This window comes from Zingiber officinale, chromosome 9A, assembly GCF_018446385.1.
Source record: "Zingiber officinale cultivar Zhangliang chromosome 9A, Zo_v1.1, whole genome shotgun sequence".
Classification (NCBI taxonomy): domain Eukaryota; kingdom Viridiplantae; phylum Streptophyta; class Magnoliopsida; order Zingiberales; family Zingiberaceae; genus Zingiber; species Zingiber officinale.
The window spans coordinates 109,933,325-109,955,066 of NC_056002.1; the positions used below are offsets into that span (position 1 = coordinate 109,933,325).

At 38.6% G+C, this 21,742-nt stretch overlaps 2 protein-coding genes across 2 annotated transcripts; both read right to left on the reverse strand.

The window, feature by feature from the left end:
• Positions 1-10,788: 10,788 nt before the first annotated feature.
• LOC122020717 (jasmonate-induced oxygenase 2-like) lies at positions 10,789-12,556 on the reverse strand. Its single transcript, XM_042578727.1, has 3 exons — positions 11,732-12,556; positions 11,325-11,649; positions 10,789-11,121 (listed from the first exon to the last, which is right to left on the reverse strand). The coding sequence occupies exons 1-3, from the start codon at positions 12,220-12,222 to the stop codon at positions 10,891-10,893; spliced, it is 1,047 nt and encodes a 348-aa protein (XP_042434661.1). The 5' UTR covers positions 12,223-12,556; the 3' UTR covers positions 10,789-10,890.
• Positions 12,557-15,267: 2,711 nt separating this feature from the next.
• LOC122020147 (RNA polymerase II C-terminal domain phosphatase-like 3) lies at positions 15,268-20,884 on the reverse strand. Its single transcript, XM_042577929.1, has 12 exons — positions 19,958-20,884; positions 19,473-19,611; positions 19,327-19,382; positions 19,184-19,244; positions 17,744-19,105; positions 16,871-17,404; positions 16,634-16,780; positions 16,267-16,535; positions 16,075-16,186; positions 15,735-15,992; positions 15,557-15,603; positions 15,268-15,447 (listed from the first exon to the last, which is right to left on the reverse strand). The coding sequence occupies exons 1-12, from the start codon at positions 20,566-20,568 to the stop codon at positions 15,378-15,380; spliced, it is 3,666 nt and encodes a 1,221-aa protein (XP_042433863.1). The 5' UTR covers positions 20,569-20,884; the 3' UTR covers positions 15,268-15,377.
• Between the last annotated feature and the right edge of the window lie 858 nt (positions 20,885-21,742).

The following is a 21,742-nucleotide window of genomic DNA, read 5'->3' on the forward strand; positions in this document are numbered from 1 at the left end:
AGCGGAAATAACTAAATAGAAACGCAAAAAGGAAAGATCAAACCTCAAACTCGAACTCGACGATGTAACGAGGTTCGGAGATGAAACTCCTACTCCTCGGCGTGTCCGTAAGGTGGACGAAGCCTATCAATCCGTCGGTGGATGAGTCCCCGGAGAACTGGCTAATATAAACTCCTTATGGGTGGAGAAACCTCGCCACAATATTTTGCAAAAGCAATACAGAAGTAGAATGCAGCAAGAAGCAAAATACAATACAAATGTATGAAACACCTTCGCTTACTTGCCTTCTGTTCGACTGGATGAAGCAGCAGCTTCAAGCGAAGCCTACAATAGCAGGAACCCAGTCGAAAGGAAGCTCACGCGAAGCTTAGACGAGAGCTCAGCAAAGCTCTAGAGAAGAAACCAGGAAGAACTTGCAGAAGCAAGAAGAAGGTCCTGTAGAGTCGCTCGACTCTTTACATAGCTGAACCTGCAAACCTGTGAAGGCAGAAGAAATACAGAAGACCGAGATCTAGCCGTTGTCACTCACAACGGCTAGTCCTGGACCGATCAGGCTCCAACCTGATCGGTCCACACTGTCCCTGATCGGTCTTGGGGACCGATCAGGCTATGTCCTGATCGGTCCAGGAGGAGTCTGATCGGTCCCTTGGACCGATCAGCCTTTCTCCTTCTTCTCTTTTGTTTGCCTCCTGATCGGTCTTCAGATCGATCAGATAATCCACAGAAGCATTCTGTTTGATTACTGATCGGTCACCAGACTGATCAGTCGTATCACTGGATCTGTCCCCAGATCGATCCAGAGCTTGGTTTTTCCCGAGTCTCCCACACCAACATCCGGTCAACCTTGACCTGTTGGTACATCATGCTTAGCATCCGGTCACTCCCTTGACCTGCTAAGACTCCCCACCAAGTGTCTGGTCAATCCCTTTGACCCACTTGGACTTTTCTCTTCGTGTCAAGTATCCGGTCACTCCCTTGACCTACTTGACCTTCTCAACACCAGATGTCCGATCACCCTTGATCCATCTGGATTTTCCCTTGCCCGGCTTCACTCACCAGGACTTTCACCTAGCTTCACTCACTAGGGTTTTCACCTGGCTTCACTCACCAGGATTTCCAATCTGCCCGGCTTCACTCACCAGGACTTTCTAACTGCCTGGACCAGGACTTTCCCACTGCCTGGCTTCACTCACCATTGCCTGACTTCACTCACCAGGACTTATCCGTCTGCCTGGCTTCACTCACCAGGACTTTCCAACTCCGGTCCAGAGAACGAGCTACCGAGCCCTCTCTGACCACAGTTCGGAGAACGAGCTACCGAACCCTCTCCGACTTCCCATGTGCCAAGCTTCCATACTTGGACTTTTCCCGTGCCAAGCTCCCTGCTTGGACTTTTCACCATGCCAAACTCCCTGCTTGGACTTTTCCCATGCCAAGCTCCCTGCTTGGACTTTTCCGAGTCAGGTCAACTCACCTCGGGTCAACCAGGTCAACCTTGACCACGGGTTGCACCCACAATCTCCCAAGCTTGTATCCTTGTAAAACATCAAGATACAACTTTTCTGTTCACGTCAGACATTGTCAAACATAACTCGTCAAACATCAAAACACAACTCGAGTCAAGTCAACTCGAGTCTGGTCAACCAGGTCAACCTTGACCTAAGGTTGCACCAACATGTACCACTGGTGGTACTGCAGGGTCGATATGAGTGGTCGCGGCTGGAGGTACGGTAGGTGGTGGTACCGGAAATAGAGGAATCGGTACCGGAAATGGAGGAACCGGTACCGCTGGTGCGGGTGCTGGGTACACTGTAGGCACTGAGGCCGCGGGTGCCGCTGGTGCCGGATACACGGTAGGTCCCGGTGGCGGTGGTGTCGGGTACGCTGCAGCCTCTGCTGGTGGAGGTATCGGGTTTGCCACGGGTGGTACAGTGTATAATGTATGGGTGGGTACCTCTAACGAAACCATCGGAGTCTGAGAGCCCAACGCGCCCGCAGTATCTTGAGTCTGTCCCTGACCGACAGGCTCAACCCTAGTAGGCATCCCTGGCGAATCCATTGCCAGAGATTCCAAAGTCCTCTTACGTGGTCGTCCAGCACCACGTCTCGCAAATACTACCCGCGTAGATCTCTTCATATCTGTTAAGTTATAACTCAGATATTACCACAAGTAACAAAAATTTTAAAATTATCTTTTTACCTATTTATCGTCTGGAGATGTTCCCTCGTTGTCCAGTCTCCATTTTATAACCTCAGAATTCCGTACGAGAAAATCGACGGAAACCCGTACACATCCGAAAATAAGTACCCAAGTTAACTAGCAAACTTGGGCTAACTCTCAAATCCAGAACGTGAAAAGCAGGTATTATAACCCGCTCTGATACCAAATAAATTGGTATCAGATTAACATGCAAAACCAAAATACGAAAATCAAGCATCAGAAACTTTGCTCTGATATCAAATAAATTGTTACGCCTCGGGGAAGTCTCTGCCAGAAGAAATTTTGACAACATCTCCCCTATACGGGTGACAATTTAAGACATACCTACCAGCCCTCTAGGCCACACAAAACCTCGGCCAACACAGCCGGAACATATATATATATATATATATATATAACTAAACCTAAGCGATGATAAGGAAATCATCTCAAATATCATACTCAACTACACCCATAAAACTCAAATCTTATATCCTACTCAACTACACCCATAAAACTCAAATCTTATATCCTACTCAACCACATCCATAAAACTCAAATCACCAGCATACATCCAAACCTACCTCTTCTGTCGTCCGGGCAGGCATGTAGAATGATATACCAAATGAAAACCCATCGATAATAAAGGATCATACAAGATCCAAAGTGCCAAAAAGATACAAGTTTGAAAACATAGACGATAGCATAATAAGAAAACCAAAGAAAAGGTCCAAAACAGAAATCCTCACAATCTGGAGGGGGGGCTAGCGACTGGAAATCCTCCCGACAGCCTCAACCTGAAAATGATAATATCAACGGGGTGAGTCAACTCCTCAGCGGGTAACTACTGACATGCATAGTAAGAAATAACAACTAATAATAAATATGCGTACAGTCTCCTGGATATATATCATATGAAAAATGCAAAATTGTAAGGAGCAGGAGTATCTATACTAACTAGGACCTGAGTATAGGGATAACAAGGTCGTTAGACCGAGAGTATCATAAATCCTGTATGTATGTCAAACATATGCATTCACCAAATATACAGCATATAAAGTGCAGCAAACACAAGCAATAAATGCAATCAGTGCATATGATACAACATGTCCTGGTCACCCCTGATGCCAGTTAGCCGTCTCACACACGATGGTGAGACCGAGTGGGTAGAGCTGTGACAACCGTGCACTCTGCCATCATTGCTCCTGATGAATGACCGAGTGGATGGGATGCTGTCGGAGTACACCTATCCTCCTACCCCAAATCATAAGTGGGGGAGCTCAATGCTCTCATCTCCCTGAGCCAATCCAGAGGAGGGATCCTTGTCCTGCTACCACGCTGCGTCACACTAACCATGAGTGGACCAGCGGAGCCCTTAACAGAGTAACCTGCTGCAACACAGCCTGCCTGAATAAAAACCACTAACCCATGAGTAGTTGTGTGTGCAGATCCATGTAACTGGTGATGTGCTCAATAATAATAGAGCCAACTATCGCACAGTATGCAATCATGCGAGATGATGTATGACACTAAGTATGGAAATATCCTGATCCTATCCACCTCTACATAATGTGTACCAAAAAGGTATATGAATCAAAGAGAATATCCTAGGTACACAGGTCAGGTAAAATAAATCAATGTCCTGAACATAATCAGGCATGGTATGTCATTACCTTAAGGACACAAATAATCAAAGGAATATGAATGCAAAGCAGGTAATAAATACAGCATGCTCAGGTAATAGATAATGACATACCAATGCAGAAATGAACATAAATATTACTACTCGTTAAATATTAATATGCATATCAAATGACAATATCTTAAAAGATAAGTCAAAGTACTCGCCTCTAATAAGAGGATCGTATCTGAAATAGATCCCTCGTCGAGACACCGTCTCGAATCAAAGTACTGTGATATCAAACATAATGTATTTAGCTATATAGCTAAATAAAAATCTCCAAACCTATTTAATAATCTTATCCTTCCTTTATATTTAAAATCCTTGAATTAAACAAATTCTAACTATTTCACCTTCCAATTAGGATTTGCAACTAGCATTATCAACCTAAACTTAATTAAATTCAAGTACAGTTTATTCTTAATCTTTCCTAGTTCAAATCCTGTGTATGCTACTACAAATGAAACAATTCCTCTATTCTTTACCTCAACACCAAACCTCTCCGGTTGGATCATAGCCAAACAGGTCAATCGCCGGAAACTGCTGGAGGTACCCGTTACCGGAGATCCTTTGCCAGAACTATGAATAGCTGCTACGGAGAACACACAGTGACTGTACCACAGCGATCAACCCATCAATTCAACACAAGATAAAAAAAAACCAAACCCCCAATATGCCTTACCTACTTGATACCCCCTTGTTTCCTCTCTGCCGACGACCGGTGGACGATATAAACGTTAGGAGGCTCTTCCGAAATACTAACCTAGCCAGAGGTGGCGGTGAGGGATCTGATCTAGTGCACAAGGGGAAGACGGTCACTGGTTAGTGCGGCAAGATGCATGAAACTAACAAATCAGAGAGGGCATCAGCCAGACGGAATCTGATGATCAGAGGAGAAGATGATAGCCAGGCCGAAGGTAGCGAATCGGGAGCTAGGGCACGGGTCGGGGGTGTCTTCCAGCGTGATCGGCGGTGGTCAAAAAATCTAGGACACAGCGGCACGTTGGGTCAGATCTGATGGTCGATCAGTGGATTTGTGTCGGCGAGGAGAAGTCCTTACATCGGTGCTCGACGGGGCAACGGAGCAGATGGTGACGCGAGAAGAGGAGAAAAACTCGGCACAGGGGAGGCGGTCGGCCGTCGGCGCTAGGGCAGAGAGTATGTGGCGCTGGCTGAAGCACAGAGGGAGAGAAATGGGTTGCGGCGGCGACGTCGCAGAGGGCAGAGGGGTGCGTCGGGGAGGAAGAAGGAGAAGAGAAGAGGCGTGAGGCTTCCCTTGTCCATGGCTTTGTATGCGAGGGGAGGAGAAACCGTCGTGTGTGGTGCCGGTTGGGAAAAGGAAGAGACGGTGTGAGAGGAGAAGAGGCTCGGCACGAGGAGGTTAGGGCACGAGCTTTGTACAAAGTCATTTTATCTTATAGTTTCGAGATGATCAATGAAGATCATTGTGTTTTCCTGAAAAGGAAAAAAGGAAAGTATGTTATTTTATCATTATATGTTGATGATATGCTGATAGCTGGAAATGTTAGATTATTGCCTCTATTTTCAAGGATTATTGCCTCTATTTTCAAGGATTAGATATGAGTCTAAAAGATTGTTCAGATGCAGATTGGGCTGAGAATCTGGATGATAGAAAATCCACATCAGGCTATGCATTCTTGCTGAATGGTGACGTCATCTCTTAGAACAGCAAGAAACAAGCTTGTGTAGCTTTATCAAATATGGAAGATGAATATGTGGCATGTGGTTGTGCAAGAAGCAGTCTGGTTAAGAAGGTTCCTAAAGCATCTAAAGATTGCTAAGGATAGTGGGAGTCCAATAACTATTTACTGTGACAGTCAAGCTGCAATAGCTTTTTCCAAGGATCCCAAATATCACAGCAAAGGCAAGCATATAGAAATTAAATATAATTTTGTGAGGGTTATTGTGGCTAAAAGAAAAGTAATTCTTGAGTATGTCCCTACACGTGTTATGTTTACAGATCCTTTTACTAAGCCAATGACTAAAGAGTTATTTAAAGAACATGTAAAGTCTTTAGGACTTCGTAGAATGTAACAATATTAAAATAACAATCAGACTTTGTCATTTAATTGTGTCATTTACCATAATCTATTCAGTGTATCTGTTTTATTTGTTACATTCATATAAGATCTCGGTGAACATGTTGGCAGGTTGAGATTGGTCCACTCACATAGACAATCATCTCTATTTGTTAAGTACAAATAGAGGTAAGACCGTTACTTATGGAATATCTTATGTAGCTTAAATTAGAGACAGATTCATAAGTTGAGGTCGCCTTAATAATTGTATCAAGATAAGATCATTATAATGTGTTAATAATGATCCAAGTAAATGACCCCACCATTTACTGAACCTGTTGAAGACCAGATTAGAATTCATATATTGAATTCAGGATTAGACATTAGGTATGTCTAGATCAAAATCTTTACGATGTTAAATTTGAGAAAAACATGCGCTCTTTTTAGTAAAGAGAATAACATCGTAATATGTGCTATTGCGACAATAAAAATAGTATAGGAGAATGGATCCCTGTTTCTCTACTATGTGAGACCTTTGAGATTATAAGTTAATCTCAGTTTTTTGTCTTAGTGACTATTTAGCTATTTACTTGAAGTTCTAATCAGTATCTGCTACTTTAGCATGTATCCTATGACTATGTATGATTCGATCTATGAAACATAATTAGGAAAGCGACTGATTAGTATGAATAGATTATAACTAAAAAGGAAGATTAAATATATTTACATCATTAGATGTTATTCACTAGTGGACCCATTTCTGTTATGTATAGAAATGAATGTGAATATTAGATATGGAACATGCTCTTGACATAATGATCATTATAAGATTGATGTAAATGAAAATTATTTAATCTGGATAAATAGCAAGACATAGATATCTCCAAGATAATGGTTGTGTACCACTCGGAGACTGGATGGATCCTGGATAAAGGCTATATACCACGAGGAAAGAGGTTATGTGTCATGCAGAGTGTGTCTCTAATTTATTTGAGCAGCTAAGTAAAGTGTAACAACTTTGTTAGCATTGATCACTCAGAGAGCGACTATGTAAGGTATAGCAATCTTCTTAGCAACTATCGCTCAGTGTGCTTGCTATCGCACGAACCATTTTCTCTAAATATGGATTAGATGTTCTAATATGGTCTATGTGACGAAACTCTCAAATAGTTTATGTGACTTATTTAGTTTTTGTGACTAACTGGTCTTAGTGACTAACCTAAATGAACTAGTCTTAGTGACTTACCTTGGACGAGTAGGAGATGTAGGAAATGAGAACGTGGGAACATGGCCACGTTGCCCACTACTCTTAATGGAAAATGTCCATTATACCCCTGGGTTATTTCCCTTTATAAAGGGTGTGCCCAAGGATCATTCAAGAGGGACAATGAAGGTTGTGGAGATAGAGAGAGAGGAAGGAAAACATCCGAGACGGTGGGTTTTGGTTTGTGGAATTGTGGAGAGCTTTCTGACTTTGTGATCGCTCTTCCGATAGCAAATCCGAAGATTACATTCAGTCATTACCGATTACAAATCTACGGAAGATCGTTACAAATTTTTAATTCATACATTTTGAAAAACAACATAACTAAGCTATAATTACTAACTATAATGTTACAGGAAAATTGGTATGATAAAATACAAAAGAAATGGCCAGAAATGAGCTTACCTTCTGTAGTCTCATCTATTGTGGCATTGGTTCGTGACTTAATCATTTGATTTATTGTTTCTTTTTAAATGATAGTGTGCATCATTTTGCTAATATTGTTTTTTTAATTATTTTACTTTTAGTTTGGGACGAGTGAGAAAGCAATAGAAATATCAAACTTTTTTGCTGGCAGAAGCAATTCTTCTATTTCTAAAACCTTGCGACAAAGTCTTGATCAAGTTATGATAAAAGAAAGGTGGACTAAAAGTGTGAAAAATGAGTTTGCACTCGGTGACACATTGAAGGATTTAGTGACCAAGGGACTTTAGCATGATCAACTATTGTATTTCATATAAATAAGCATGATTTCCAACTTATCACCAATGTATTCTTTTAACAAAAAATTATCATGTAAAAAGATGCTTTATTGTTTTGGTGGAGTATCTATAGGAAATCAACATGTTATTGCAAAAGGAATGATAAATTTTTGCATATAATGTCATCTATCAAAGTTTACTAGAACAGAAAAAAAAAAAAGTTTAATTAATATATATTGAACACAAAAATCTCTAAACAATAAATGTAAAATAATCAAAATATTTTAACAGTGATTCTTTGTGGACATCATATTTCCTGAAAACTTGAGCACTAAATTTCAGTTAAATTAATTATCTCAAAATGAGCTAAAGGCAAAAATTTAACTCCTATGACAAAGAAATAACCATCAATGCTCCACTTTCACACTTATCTCAACTCTAACTTGAAAATAAATATAGGCTAATTGTGATGATCCGTAGATGCGATTGCTAACTTTTGTTATTTTAGAAGTCTTCATACCATCATATCCCTTATTTTTTATGTCAAAACTCATAACTTATCTTAGTTTTGATGGCTAAAGGGAGTAATAATAAAGAATAATGATTACAAGTCAATATATGATACAAACTAACTTGTACTCTTTATCATTCTTGGATTATAAATCTATCATATATTTAGAGTTTATTTGCTAAATTAGGTTCATGGGAACAATAGTCCTAAAGTATTATTATATATGATTGGAATTATATTATAATCTAACCTTTTTCCAAATAGATTTCAATCAGATCCCTAATTGTTTCAATCAGTTGATCTCTTTTGTCTTTTGTATTGCTTTTAATGTTTATCCTTTTATTTGATCTGGCGTTCTGAATGAAGCTTGTTCGATAGCAAAGTGGAATATATATATTTCCTGGTATATATCGTTTTCAATTCTTTAATTTATATTGATTTTCTTTTAAAAAAAAATTCTGGTGTAAAAATGGACTTGCAGTCTTCTAAAGTTAATATATTAGAGCACAGGTCTTCTAGACTATTTTTTTTATTTAAGAAATATATCATTTATATTTGCGATCGGATCATGATCATAATTCGGTCATAAATGGTTGTGATTCTTTCTTGGATTCATCGTCCCCATCATGTTATAATTTTTATTCAGAGCGGATGGTCAGAGACCGTCCGGAGGCCTCTGGTGGTGGATAAGTGATCAGGTTACTGGGTGTCAAACGAGGGTACCCTCCGGACAACCTCCGGCTTCCCGCTCCGAATAAAAATTATAACCTAATGAGGGCGGTGAACATAGGAAAGGAAGGCAACTATTTATGATCGAATCATGATCACAATTCAATCACAAATATAAATAATATGACCTCTAAATCACAAAAATGAACCCAAAGATCCTGTCTTAATATATTATCCACACAAACGTGGACAAACAAGACAGTATTAATTTTTGGGATTTGGGGCACGTTTAAAGAGTGAACGACAAAATAACGTTGTGTTGCGTACAAAACCATCATGCTTGACTTTGCAAATTTGTAGCAGACAAAATGTTCCTGGGCGGTGGAGCAGCAAACCAATAGGCAATGGCCAAATTTCCTTAAGTACGCAGGAGTCAGAAATACAATAGTTGCTTTGAAATTGTTTACTTTTCAGCATAATTAAATGAGGATGAATTAAGAGGAGTTTACTGAACATACAACCTTAATTTTATTGCGAATGGAAGAAGAGCTAGAAAGAATAGCTCTTCTGTATCCGCGTTTATACTCGACCTTTTACACATTGCTGAAAGGAATGCATTAATTGATTTAGTTGGAAAAGAAAAAGGACCGCCGCAATGGGAGTCGTGACGTCGTGTTGCGTGTCAAATTAAAATGATGGATGAGATGGAGAAAATTTCGAGCAACACATTATATTTTAATATTTTATGGAGCCTTATTTATCTAATGCTTAAGAGTCACGCAGTCAGGCATATAATTTCTTTTTTATTTTAAGGTCAAGATAGAACCTTCTGCTATCAGGTTAATTAATATAGACATTGTCCCGAGATGTTAATTGAGTCATAAGTTTAATAAATTAATAGATGAATTTTTTTAATGAATTAATATAAGAATATTGAATTAATAGATTATCTGTTATGAATATTTTTTTGATTTACTTCAATAACTAATAGAAAATATTTTAGGACCGAAATAAATAAGAATGTCAACTAAAAAATTTTAAAAAAAAAATAATACAGACATGAAATCTTCATTTGGCATTTATCTTAAAGTAAGGCTGTCATGCTGTTCTTTAATTTAAAAACTAAAGTTAGTATAATGTGTAATATTAACATTTACTAGATTTATGATTTATTATTACATATAGTTGAAGGAAAACATAATAATTATATTTATTCTAGATATTTCTCATAGTCTATCTATATGAAGTGAGATAAATTATAAAGTCAAGGTATAATTAACCTAAATGAGGGTATAAGAAGTTTCTGTCTGAGAGTATGTACTTATCAAAAATTAAACTATATTTTATTATAATAAACATGTCATCCTTTAATATATATAATTTATTATATACTACGTCAGAGAACATGATTTATTATTACACAGTACACATATTTATATGATTGTAATCATTTTTTAATATTACTCTTAATATTTAATATCCATCGCACCCCACAATTTGCCCTACTCTGACGTTAATACAGTTGTTTGTTATAAGCGAAACCTGACAGGAAGACGTTTTAAAAAACACAGAAAGTATTATTATTATTATTATTATTATTATTATTCGAAAGCATTTGTTGTCGTATAATTGCAGAGTGCCTACTTTGCACAACTCTGTGCATAATGAATGAAAATCGATCTTTGAATAGCGACTTCAAATCTCCTCATCGTCATGCCGTACGTCACGATATATTTATTTATTTATTATAATTTGGAGTAATTATATTACAAGCCTTTTCTAACGGCAACTTCAGATCATGTACACGGCACGGCAGGCAAGCTGATCAGCCGGTTAGTTTTTTGCCACGTGGGCCTGCCTTTCTCATGAAGAGGCGGTACTCGTCGAAGGTCATGGGCTGGTACAGAGCGGGCCGATCGGTCGTCAGCAGATGGGGGATGGGCCCAATGGGTACGTCGCTTCTCGGGTTGTAGAAGAACGCCATCGACAGCCGCTCCGACGAGGCGTTGACCCTCACCCGGTGCTCCACGCTTTTGTACGCCGCATTGCTCAGCACCTGAATTAATTAATGGATTTAATTGGACAAATTAAACACAATTCAATCACATGTTTATTGAACAAGTATAATAGTTGTTGTCTTATCCTTTACCATGAGACATGAGTACGTCACAGGTGATATTTTTTATAAAAATGAATTAAAAAAATCGGATAAGAATGGGGAGACGATATTATTGATGATGGGGCCATCAGTGGCTATACCTGAATTTGATCGCCGATGTTGACGATGAAGGCGTCAGGGAGCGGTCGGACAGTGATCCAGGAGTCATCCTTGCGGACCTCGAGGCCGGCGACGTGGTCGTCGACGAGGAGGATGGTCATGCCGCCGGGGTCGGAGTGGGCCGAGAGGCCCAGGGTGAGCTCCGGCTGCGGGCACTTAGGGTAGAAGTTGACTCTCATGCACGTTCCTTCCTCGTCGAACGCCGCCGGTAGGTGGTCCGCCTCCAGCCCCAAACCCATCGACAATGCCTTCATTAATCTCCGGCACAGCTTCCTCAATTCCTCGCCGTACTCGTCGGTAGTCTCTCTGTGTGAATTAATTAATCTTTGAATCGTAATGAATTTAATTAACGTAGGAGATCTTGAGATAATATATATAGGGCGTGCACCTTAATGTGGGAGGCTGAGCCGGCCACTTGTGGTGGCTCATCAAGCAGAGGGGGAGGAAGTGGAGGAAGTAGTAGTCGCCCCAGTCCAAAATGGCCCCTTTCTGGATCCCGAGACGGCTGCCGTAGCCCTCGTAAGTGACGGGCGAGTTGGCGTAGCGCTGCTTCTCCTCCATGGGGAGGTGGAAGAAGGCGCGCCACACCTCGCGCGCTCGGCGGAGCAGCCCGGGGCTCACCCCGTGGTTCACCGCCTGGAAGAACCCCCACCCCCGGCACGCCTCCGCGATCGCCTTCACGGTCTCGGCGTCCGCGCCGTCCTCGAGCTTGCCGAGGTCGACCACGGGGATGCTGACGGCGCCGGCTGCTGCGGCGGGGGCAGCCGAGGGGCGCTCCGACGGCGGCTTCACATAGTGGGCCGGGATGGTCGGCGCGCCGCTTTCGGACAAGGACTGCACGCGGACGATCGGCTCCGGCCACTCACGCAGGCAATCCATCTCCGGTGGGATAGATCGATCGATCGATCTAGGCGTAGCTCTCCGCTCCTCCGATCCGAAGCCTCAGTGCGGTGCCATGCATGCAATTGTATGGGTATTTAAAGAAGCCATGGCGCGCGCTCGCGTGCTGCGACTAAGGTTGCTCGCTCCAGTTGTGGATCGGATCTACCGATCCGACAAATCAAACGTTGGATGAGATCGACGATCCAGCCATGCACGGAGATAAAAATGAACGTGTGGTAGCGAAAACAGAGCGTCAGAAAGAAAGAGAGAGAGAGAGAGAGAGAGAGGAAGGAAAAAGTGGATGATTAGAAGCACTAGATTTGCACTACAATTTCTGTGTAGGGGTTAGTTACAGCCAGGCTTACAGCTGCTAGATATTAAACTATAAGAATGAAAAAACACACGTGATAAACATGGGTGTAGAAAATTTTAAATGGTTTTTTTCTTTTTTTTTTTTAAGTCTGTAGGGATTATAACAGTCGACAAACGGGGATGCAGTGGGGCCCGCGAGGGACATCCCCAATCATGATATTTTTAGTCTTTTGGCCGCTTTTAAAGTATGAATAGTCTAATAATTGTTTTTGAGGGTGTTTATATATATATATATATATATATATATATATATATATATATAAAACAAAATATAAATAATCATTGATCTATCGATTTAGATTAAAAAAACATGATCATGTAATAATTTTGATTAAATTATATCAAAATTATTACATGATCATGTTTTTTTAATTAAATCGATAGATCAATGATTATTTATATTTTGTTTTATATATATATATATATATATATATATATATATATATATATATATATATATATATATATATATATATATATATATAGTAAAATTTTGAGGTAAAAAAAATCTGTTGAGCTCGAATGCTCTAGATCTCTTGTTATCGTTACTACTGTTCTCCTGATCAGTTTTCCGTATTTGAGTGACTGCAGCTAGCTCAGCTTAGCTTACAACAGAGTGACGTGGAAACGAGTTTACAATTTAAAAAGAAGGGAGATTAAAAATCTATGATCGCGGGTGGATTTGGAAAAATCCTGAGGTTTACTTTACTGCATGCAAGGTCTTGAGATATGTATATCACGACGATATCATCAGAGTTTTAGTGTGTGATAATTCTGATTAAATCAGTAATTGGACTGTCATATATATACATGAATGTTTTCTCCATAAACTTTATGATGCGATGCATAATGCTGAAGAACAATATATATATTTAGCAGCCAAAGGCAGGCCATTAATGTCGCAACGTGGAGAGGTGAGAGATTGCGTCAAATGGCGATAGCGTCGCCAAAATGAAATGCTGTGGGTGGAAACTGAGATGAGACATTGGAACGTAAATTAAAGACCTCTTTATCGTCTATCTTGATTAATCAGTATTGTCTCTCCCAGTGCCACCGTACATTGTGATGGTATGTTATGGTACTGGATATATTTAGCCATGAGCCATGGGCATTTTAACCAAAAATCCACGCTTAATGTATAAGATTTACAAAAGGACATCCCTAGCTATAACGAAAAGTGACTCCGGATATAATTTATTGGGCTCGACAAAGTGACTCCTTGTAAAATTTCTGACAGGAAATTAATCTACAAATAAATTTATAATAAAATTATTTTAAAATTTTATCTTCTCAAACTTATAGAAATTGAGAAATATACCATTTTAAAAGCATAAATTAATTTTCAATTCAACCTACATTATTAAAATAGGTCCTCTTTCAAGGGCAAGCAAAATTATTGACATCTAATAGTGAATTCATATATTTTCATTGTTATACTTTGAGAAGGTAAAAAAATAATGATAAGGATAATGAAATTTTAAAGATCTTAGTTGACTCTGAATTTAGAGAAAAACTCATTTGCTAATCAATTTGCATTCTAAATTTAGATTTAATCGATTGACCATAGGGGCACTATTAAATCCTATATATGAAATGCACTTTTTGGTAAAATTCACTTAAAAATCATTATAGGTCAAAACTTGAAATACTTTTTAGTAACTCTAGAGGCGTTAAGATTGTGGATCTATCTTTTTGAAATAATTTTTAGAATGATAAAAGAAATATGTTAACATAACTGGAAGGTATATCATTATAAATATAGACACAAAATCTTGGGTAACTTTTGGCTGCATTTGTCTATATTAGTTAAAATTAATGATAGTATGAAATTTTTTATGGAAAAAAAAAACCATGTAATCATTGATATGAACAAAATAGGTCAAATATCTAAATTTTTAAATAGGAATATGATTAAGTGAAAATAATAAATACAGTTCATAAGCAAAACCTAGAAAATTTGCCCAAAATAATCAACATAGAATAAGCAAATAAAAACCTCAGTAAAATTACAAATGAGCATCACACGTAAAACATCAAGATAAAATACTGAAAATTCGACCAAAATAAGAAAAAAGTTATTTAATGATTGAAACTTATTTATATAATAAAAGCACACGAAAGAAAACAAAAAAAAACTTTTATCATTTCTATTTTTCCATTTTAAGTATTATTTGTTTACATGATCATATTCAAACATAATCTGCAACCAATTTAGAATCTTCCACGAGAGTCCAATTAGTTAATATTTATGGAAAGGAAATTGAGTCATGAAACCATGCATCTGGGAAGTTGGAAGTTGGTGGATTCCTTCAAATGTTTGCAGCTGCTCCTGCCTAAATAACAAACATTGAAATAACATAACTCACTAGAAACCTTTTAACTACTGGTCCTGAGTCTTTTTACTGGTCAGCCAATCTTCCACCAACCATACTCTTGGTAGAAATTGATTTAATTTCACTTGCCTTCATGTGAAGTGATTAGTTGCTAGCCATCTTAAAACCATATTATGCAATCTTAGAGCACTCTTTTTTATGATTAGCAAAACGTGATCAGATGCCCTTTTCCTCCGGTTATAATCTTCATTAACATTCACACACTCCACAGGTCTTCCTACCAAAATCATCGTTTTTGCCTCTCATGGTGACTGATGGTATTTCTACCTGTTGGGCGTGAGTTAATTTTAGGTATGTGATTTTGAGTAACTTCAATTGTTTACCACCAGAATTTAACCATTTAGTTGACATGAATCAATTGGGTTGAATTTTTGTATGATGAATTGATCATGTTAGAGTTTTAACAGCGAAATCCTGCTCGCTAACTCGGCGATAGAGAAGAGCTGAAGCTTCCACCCTGCTCAAAATGAAAAATGGTTGAATTTAATGAACTACCTTAGGATGTGAATGAGTACCACAGCATCATGAACTGTGAAGGCAACAAAGATAAAGAAGCCATTTCTCACCAGCCAGGATGAACAACAAATCTTCCAGTAGATAGAGCCCAATTCACCTGTGATTCATTCGTAGTTGTGAACACAACGAGGTATTAAAGATCGTGGCATTATAAATTCACAGTTAATGTATTGGTTAGAGAATAAATACTGTCTGATCAGCCATAAGGAACTAGACAGGGTGGCTTACCTTGTCGGTTCCAAGAGAATTGGCTACAACATGAGTAACCTGTTCATCAATTTGGTTAGTGCAGACGGCACCAAACTGTTCGGCTGTCTGCCATAGAGGATGCCTATGAGGATTGACTTCCCCAACTGGGAAAACCCGACTAAAAACTATACGACACCCTGCAAGAATTTTATGTTGCTCAGTTGCTAGTATATTTCGAACATCTACATCTTTTAAGGAGTTATGTGAGAAGAAATTCTGATGAATACGCTCAATGACCTGGTAACACCAAAAACAAGTATCAGACATGGAGATCAAAATGGATTCAGAAGTGAATTCCCTGAGAATAAGGTGGCATTACCGCCGATGAAGAAGCAAGTGTACCATCCTCTGGCCTCTCATCATGATCAATCTCGAGAAGAGAAGGTCCAAGAAGTCCAAATTGGCGCCTACTACTAGGAAAGTAAGTATATCTGCGATAACAAGAGTGACAACAATAAATTCAACAACAATAAGAATTAGGTGCAAGAAGTCAGTCCCAGCAAGCCCATACCTCTCCACAACAATCAAATTGAGTTTGTTAAGTGGCCATACTCTAACCGAGTCATCAATAATCACCACAGCCGATTCCATACCCAAAACACCATCTAGATCCTTGCTTTTCGGAACCCTTTCGTCGCCATCAAAAGTATCAGCATCATCTCCCTTAGAGATGACCCGGCCAGCAAACAATGTTCCTGTTGGATCTAGCACCTTTGCCATCTCTGTAGCATACAGTTTGTTTCCCATGGTATATAAATGCAGTTCGTAGAGCTTACTAGCCTGTGGGAGCAAGAGAATTTATTTGAGAATACAAATGATCAGGACTTGTTTGGAAAAACTGTGAAAAAAAGATGACAAAACACTATCAAAAGCTTAACCTTTTCCAGAAAATTCCAGACGCCTGGTCTCAATTTTGTCCACATTCCCATATGTTGAAAGCGATAAAGATGTCGTTGTGGCATCTCCTTGTCTTGCTCTTCTTTCCTCCTTAATTTATCTTCATGAACTGGATCTACTTCTACAAACTAGAAAGAATTGAAAATTTTTGCTAGTAACAAACTATATAGAATTATCTGAGTGGTGCAAGGATCAAGGTTGGGTATTCTATAAAATACCTTTGCAGAATTAAGAAGTGTATGATCCAAATCAAGGACAAGACAAAGCTTCCTAGCAGCAAACATTTTATTCTGTTCTGCTATCCTCCTTGATCTCTCTTTTTGGATGGTTGCTTTTTGTTCTTCGTTATAGCCATCAAGTAAATGGTCAACATCTCCCCAAGGATTGGTTGATTGTTTACTACCTTTCTCGCCTGTTTCAGAAACTGGACGAGAGGTGGCTTTTGAATCATTCAACTCTCCTGAAGCTGCCTCCGCGGTCACCTGATTAACTTGACTTGGAACTGGCTGGTTGATACTGGGCGGAAGTACTTGCGAAGTTGCAACTACTTGGGATCTAGGCAAAACAAGGTTCTTGGTTAACTGCAGAGGAGCAGACAGATGTACCAAACTGAACTGGGGATCAGAAACAGATGCATTTCTTTTACTTTGTTGATATACAACACTATCATTCTTCTGTAACATATTTTCATGGAGAATACGGCGGGGATCACGAGGTTTCATGTGAATCCTTGCAGCATCTGTTTGAGTGCTCTGTGCACAAAGATAGAGTTAACATTGATGCTTGTTCATATAATAAGTGTGCTATAATTATATGCTGAAGTCTTGTAAACATGAATCTCAAAACATTATGTACAGAGGACCAAAGATATCCAAAATATTCTATAATACAGAAAAAGTTAAAACTTTTAACCGTTGGATAACTAAATTTTACTTTAAAGCAACAAAAGTTCAAATTCAAACAAATTTCAAGCAAGTGGATAGTAGTATGAACATATAAATTCAATAAAAAAAAGTGTACTACAAAAAGAATATAGCAATATGACAAACTGTAGGGGCATGTGACAAGAGAAATAAAATTGAAGGCCTCACCAAAGAAGCAATCTGTGAAGCGATTGGAGATATTCCTGGATGCTTAAGACCAGATTCTTTTGACTTGAGTGGAGCATAATTTACTGAAGCTACTGTTCCTGGCAGTCCACTATCACTCAAAACATTTGCACTCTCAATTGTTGAAACAGTATTTTTCTTTTGATTCTCTCCTGCTGGTCGCTGCTGTTCCAGTGGATGTAGATGCATAAGAATTGTTGGGTTCACAGCTTTCAGCAACGAAGGCAAAGAAATAGTGGGAGTGGGATTACTTTTAGGAATTGATTGAAGACCATTTAACTCAATAAAATTACTATCAAATATTTGTTTTTTATCAGGAACTGCTGCTGCAGTTCCCATTTTTCTATCATCAACCTGAATTTTTTCATTCACTTTGATCCTGCCACTGGGTTGAAAGATAACATTCTTGTCCTCTGGCCATCCACTCCCTGATGCCATCCGCATTCCTCTCGAAGTTGCAAGCTCCTTTCTTTGTTTTTTCACTGTATGGTCCCTAGCTACAGACTCATCTGTCTTATGCTTTTTAATATTCCTAGTCTCTCCCATTGGATCACTGTCGAGTGGATTGGGTTCTGTAACTCTTCTCTCCTCAGGAAGACTTTTCACTTCATTATTCACAAACTTAATCCTTGGGTCTCTCCTCTTTAATGCAGACTTTAAAGTAGGTTTTGATGCAGGATTAACGTGCTCAACTGGAGGACATGTGTTGCTATTTGAACCATTTATGCATTGAGCACTGCTCCTAGATTTGAGCATCCGAAATTGAGCTGTTGCATGAGCAGTTTTGGGATTACAAAAAACTATAGAACTGGATACTTCCTCAGTGGAATCATCTTCGTTCCCACCATCTTCTGAGGGAGTTGGACTTGGAAGACGATCAGTTGACAAAATGGAACTCCTGCCAAATTTCATCTGGTAGGACGACACAGCCTTTAGTGCATCAGTTACATATGGATGTAACATACCATCTTCCCCTCCTTCACTCATCGCAGTTATTGGCTGAGAAAACACAGGTGGCGCCATTCCAAAACCAATGGGCTTTGGTATAGGAAATTTTGGTAAATCCTCTCTTGTAGGTGAAGGAAGACTATCTTCATCATAATCTGCATGAAGATCCAACAGCGGACTAAAGTCTACCCTATTGTTGGTGTGTGTAGGTAAAACCAACTTTGGCAAATCAAGTGTTTCTCGAACCAAACAGGTTTTGTCCAAAACACTTGAACCATGAGACGAGACAACAGGACCGTTAACAATATTTGTAAGGATATTCATATTGATATCGGCATGCTCCTCTTTCTCTTTTTTATTATCCTCAAAAACAAGTGAATTGACCAGATTATCAATCTGATAAAGCAAAAGAACGTTTCAGAATTCACTTGAACTGTCAATAGTAAGTATAAGACAATATAGAGTTGTTTATACCTCCCAAACTTGTTCTAGATTAAAAATGACAGAATACTGGTTCTTTACGTGAATCAGCAACCTAACAAATTCAACAGATGTAAGATTACTTAGAAGACTCCAGTGATCGTGAATGAATGAGAACTACATAAAGAAGATTTAACCTCATGAGCAGTTGTTTATTCTGGTCCTTCTTCTGCATTGTAACTGAATTGAGTGCCTGTTACAAATTTAGCAATACCATTTTATAAATCCAACACAAAAAATTCAAATTAACTAATTCAATGGTAAATATCAATGTTGTTCTTACAGAATAAGTTGTTTGTATTGCCACAAAAGCCTGTTGGACTAGAACATGCAGAACTGTATCTGAATTCTCTATGCCAGTAAACATAGGCTTCAAGTCTTCAAAAGACTTGCGCAACCTCAAACATACACCTTCAAAGGATCTACAGGTAAGGAGAAAACCAACAGCATCATCAAAAATGCTACTTTCATTGAAAAAGTTGGCAAGTTAAAGCTTGCAATATTATGTAAATCTTTCTAAGCAAAAAATCTTGCTTATAAAACCTACTCTCCATTGAGCTCTATGGAAGATTTTGAACTTTATAGATTGCATATAACTCAATGGAGAAAGAAGATTCATGTACCCAGCACGGAGTACTTGGAAAATATATGGCTTTTGATGATGATTTGCTTTATGTTTTCTTACAATCTTTTTCAGATTTTAAAATGGAATAATTAGTGATTGAGAATTATAGCTCCATTTTGAAGTTCTCAAATGCTCAAACTTACTTCTCTGCCTCTTCCACAGTAATCATATCGAGCTCTTCCAGGATTAAGCTTATACGCTTGTCAAATTCATCAATATCTTGTAACTCTTCTCCATCTGATTCCTTCTTTTCTGTCTTATTCTCAGGTTCATTCGAAGACATCTCAGTAGTTTCATCAACCACCAACGGCTCAGACCCAAGCTCAATCTCCCCTTCCTCCAACTCCATTCCAACGTCGCCCTCCTGGATGCTATCTTCCATAATCACATCGTAAGCTTCCTCCTCTTTCGGTTTACCCTTGGCATTGATGTTGCCAGTGAGATCGCCTGCACTCATCGGCTTCAAATCTAATCCCAAAGGCTTATCCTGCACAGCCTGCGCCCAGGCGAAGTTATACAGACTGGGGCCATAGTTCTTCGGCATCGGGTAGCCCATCCAAACCCTAGATCTCCCAGCTCTTCCTTCCTGCTTGAAATCTTCTGCCGATATCTCCTCCACCGACTCCGAAGAGTCATCATCAGACGTCTCCCCATCCAAAGCACGGCCCCCGCGTGGGCGATCCCTCGCCATATTATCTAGGGATTTCTTCTCGCTAGGATTCAGGAAGAATCGAGCGGATCCGGCGGCGAGCATAGAGACGGAAGCCTTAAGGGTATAAATCCGGATGAATCCGGCAAACTCAAAGCTACTAGATTCAGATTCCTAGAACGATCAGTTTTGGATGTCGATTCTGAGGCTGAAGGCTTCCTTCTCACTCGATCCTGAGATCGCCTGACGAGGTCCGGAGAGGCAATCGAGCGATAGGAAGATTGATCCGCAACAGTTTCGCAAACTGATCGCAATCGATCAGAAGAAGAAAAAACAACGCGGCGGCGATCGATCTCGCAGGGATGGAACGGAAGCGCAACCGATCGGAGAGGAGAAGTTTATGGGCAAGAGTCGTGGCTGCGAACGGAGCTGATCTAATTTAAAAGGGATTAGTTCTCATCCCCGCCGTCGGCGTCAATAACGCACCGTAGGTTTTCCAGGAGAAATGGGGTATTCTAATTTGAAATTATCTCTTAGACATACTCACTGTGCCACAGCCCCCCGCTTGAATACCTGATAAAGCAGTGTCTAAGGCTTCTCTAAAATTACCAGTGAAATTGAAATAGTTTCAGTTGAAATTGAATTAAATTTTTAATTAAAATATAATTAGTTATTAAACAAAGCTGCTATATAATACGTTATTAAATTAATAAATACTAATTATTTTAATAGTCACTCACTAACCACAAGGTACCAAAAATTGCCTATAAAAGCATCTCCAATGCAAGCTCTGTGAAAGATTTGTAAAATTGAAAAATCTTATCAAAAAAGTTTTTATGATTGTGTAGATGAGATTTAGGATTTTTAATTTAAGAGCAGGTTCGAGTTTTCAAACATACTTTTTTTTTTTGAAAGTGAAGTCACATAATTAATGTGCATGATTAATTATTTTCAAATAATTAAAAATAAATTATTTGATGTAACATTTAATTATAATATTTTATTTCATAAATAGTTAATAATAATTAAAGTGGAATTTTTTTCTTTTGAAAATAAATATATTTGAGATAAGTTAAAAAAATATAGAAATGATTATAATTAAATTAAAATCATAAATTAATTAATTTATTAATTTAAAATTATAAATTTAATTAAATTAAAATCATAAATTTATTAATTAAAAATTATAAATAAATTAAATCAAAATCATAAATTAATTAAAATATTAAATATAAATTATATAGATATATTAAATGAAAAATTAATAAATAAAAATATA

Coding starts and splice junctions, on each gene's coding strand:
- LOC122020717 (XM_042578727.1), bottom strand. CDS start 12,222: ATGGATTGCCTGCGTGAGTGGCCGGAGCCGATCGTCCGCGTGCAGTCC. Junction 11,650..11,731: donor GCTCAGCCTCCCACATTAAG/GTGCACGCCCTA, acceptor TAATTCACACAG/AGAGACTACCGACGAGTACG. Junction 11,122..11,324: donor ACATCGGCGATCAAATTCAG/GTATAGCCACTG, acceptor TAATTAATTCAG/GTGCTGAGCAATGCGGCGTA.
- LOC122020147 (XM_042577929.1), bottom strand. CDS start 20,568: ATGCTCGCCGCCGGATCCGCTCGATTCTTCCTGAATCCTAGCGAGAAG. Junction 17,405..17,743: donor CTTCACAGATTGCTTCTTTG/GTGAGGCCTTCA, acceptor CTTTGTGCACAG/AGCACTCAAACAGATGCTGC. Junction 16,187..16,266: donor AATTTGATTGTTGTGGAGAG/GTATGGGCTTGC, acceptor TTGTTATCGCAG/ATATACTTACTTTCCTAGTA.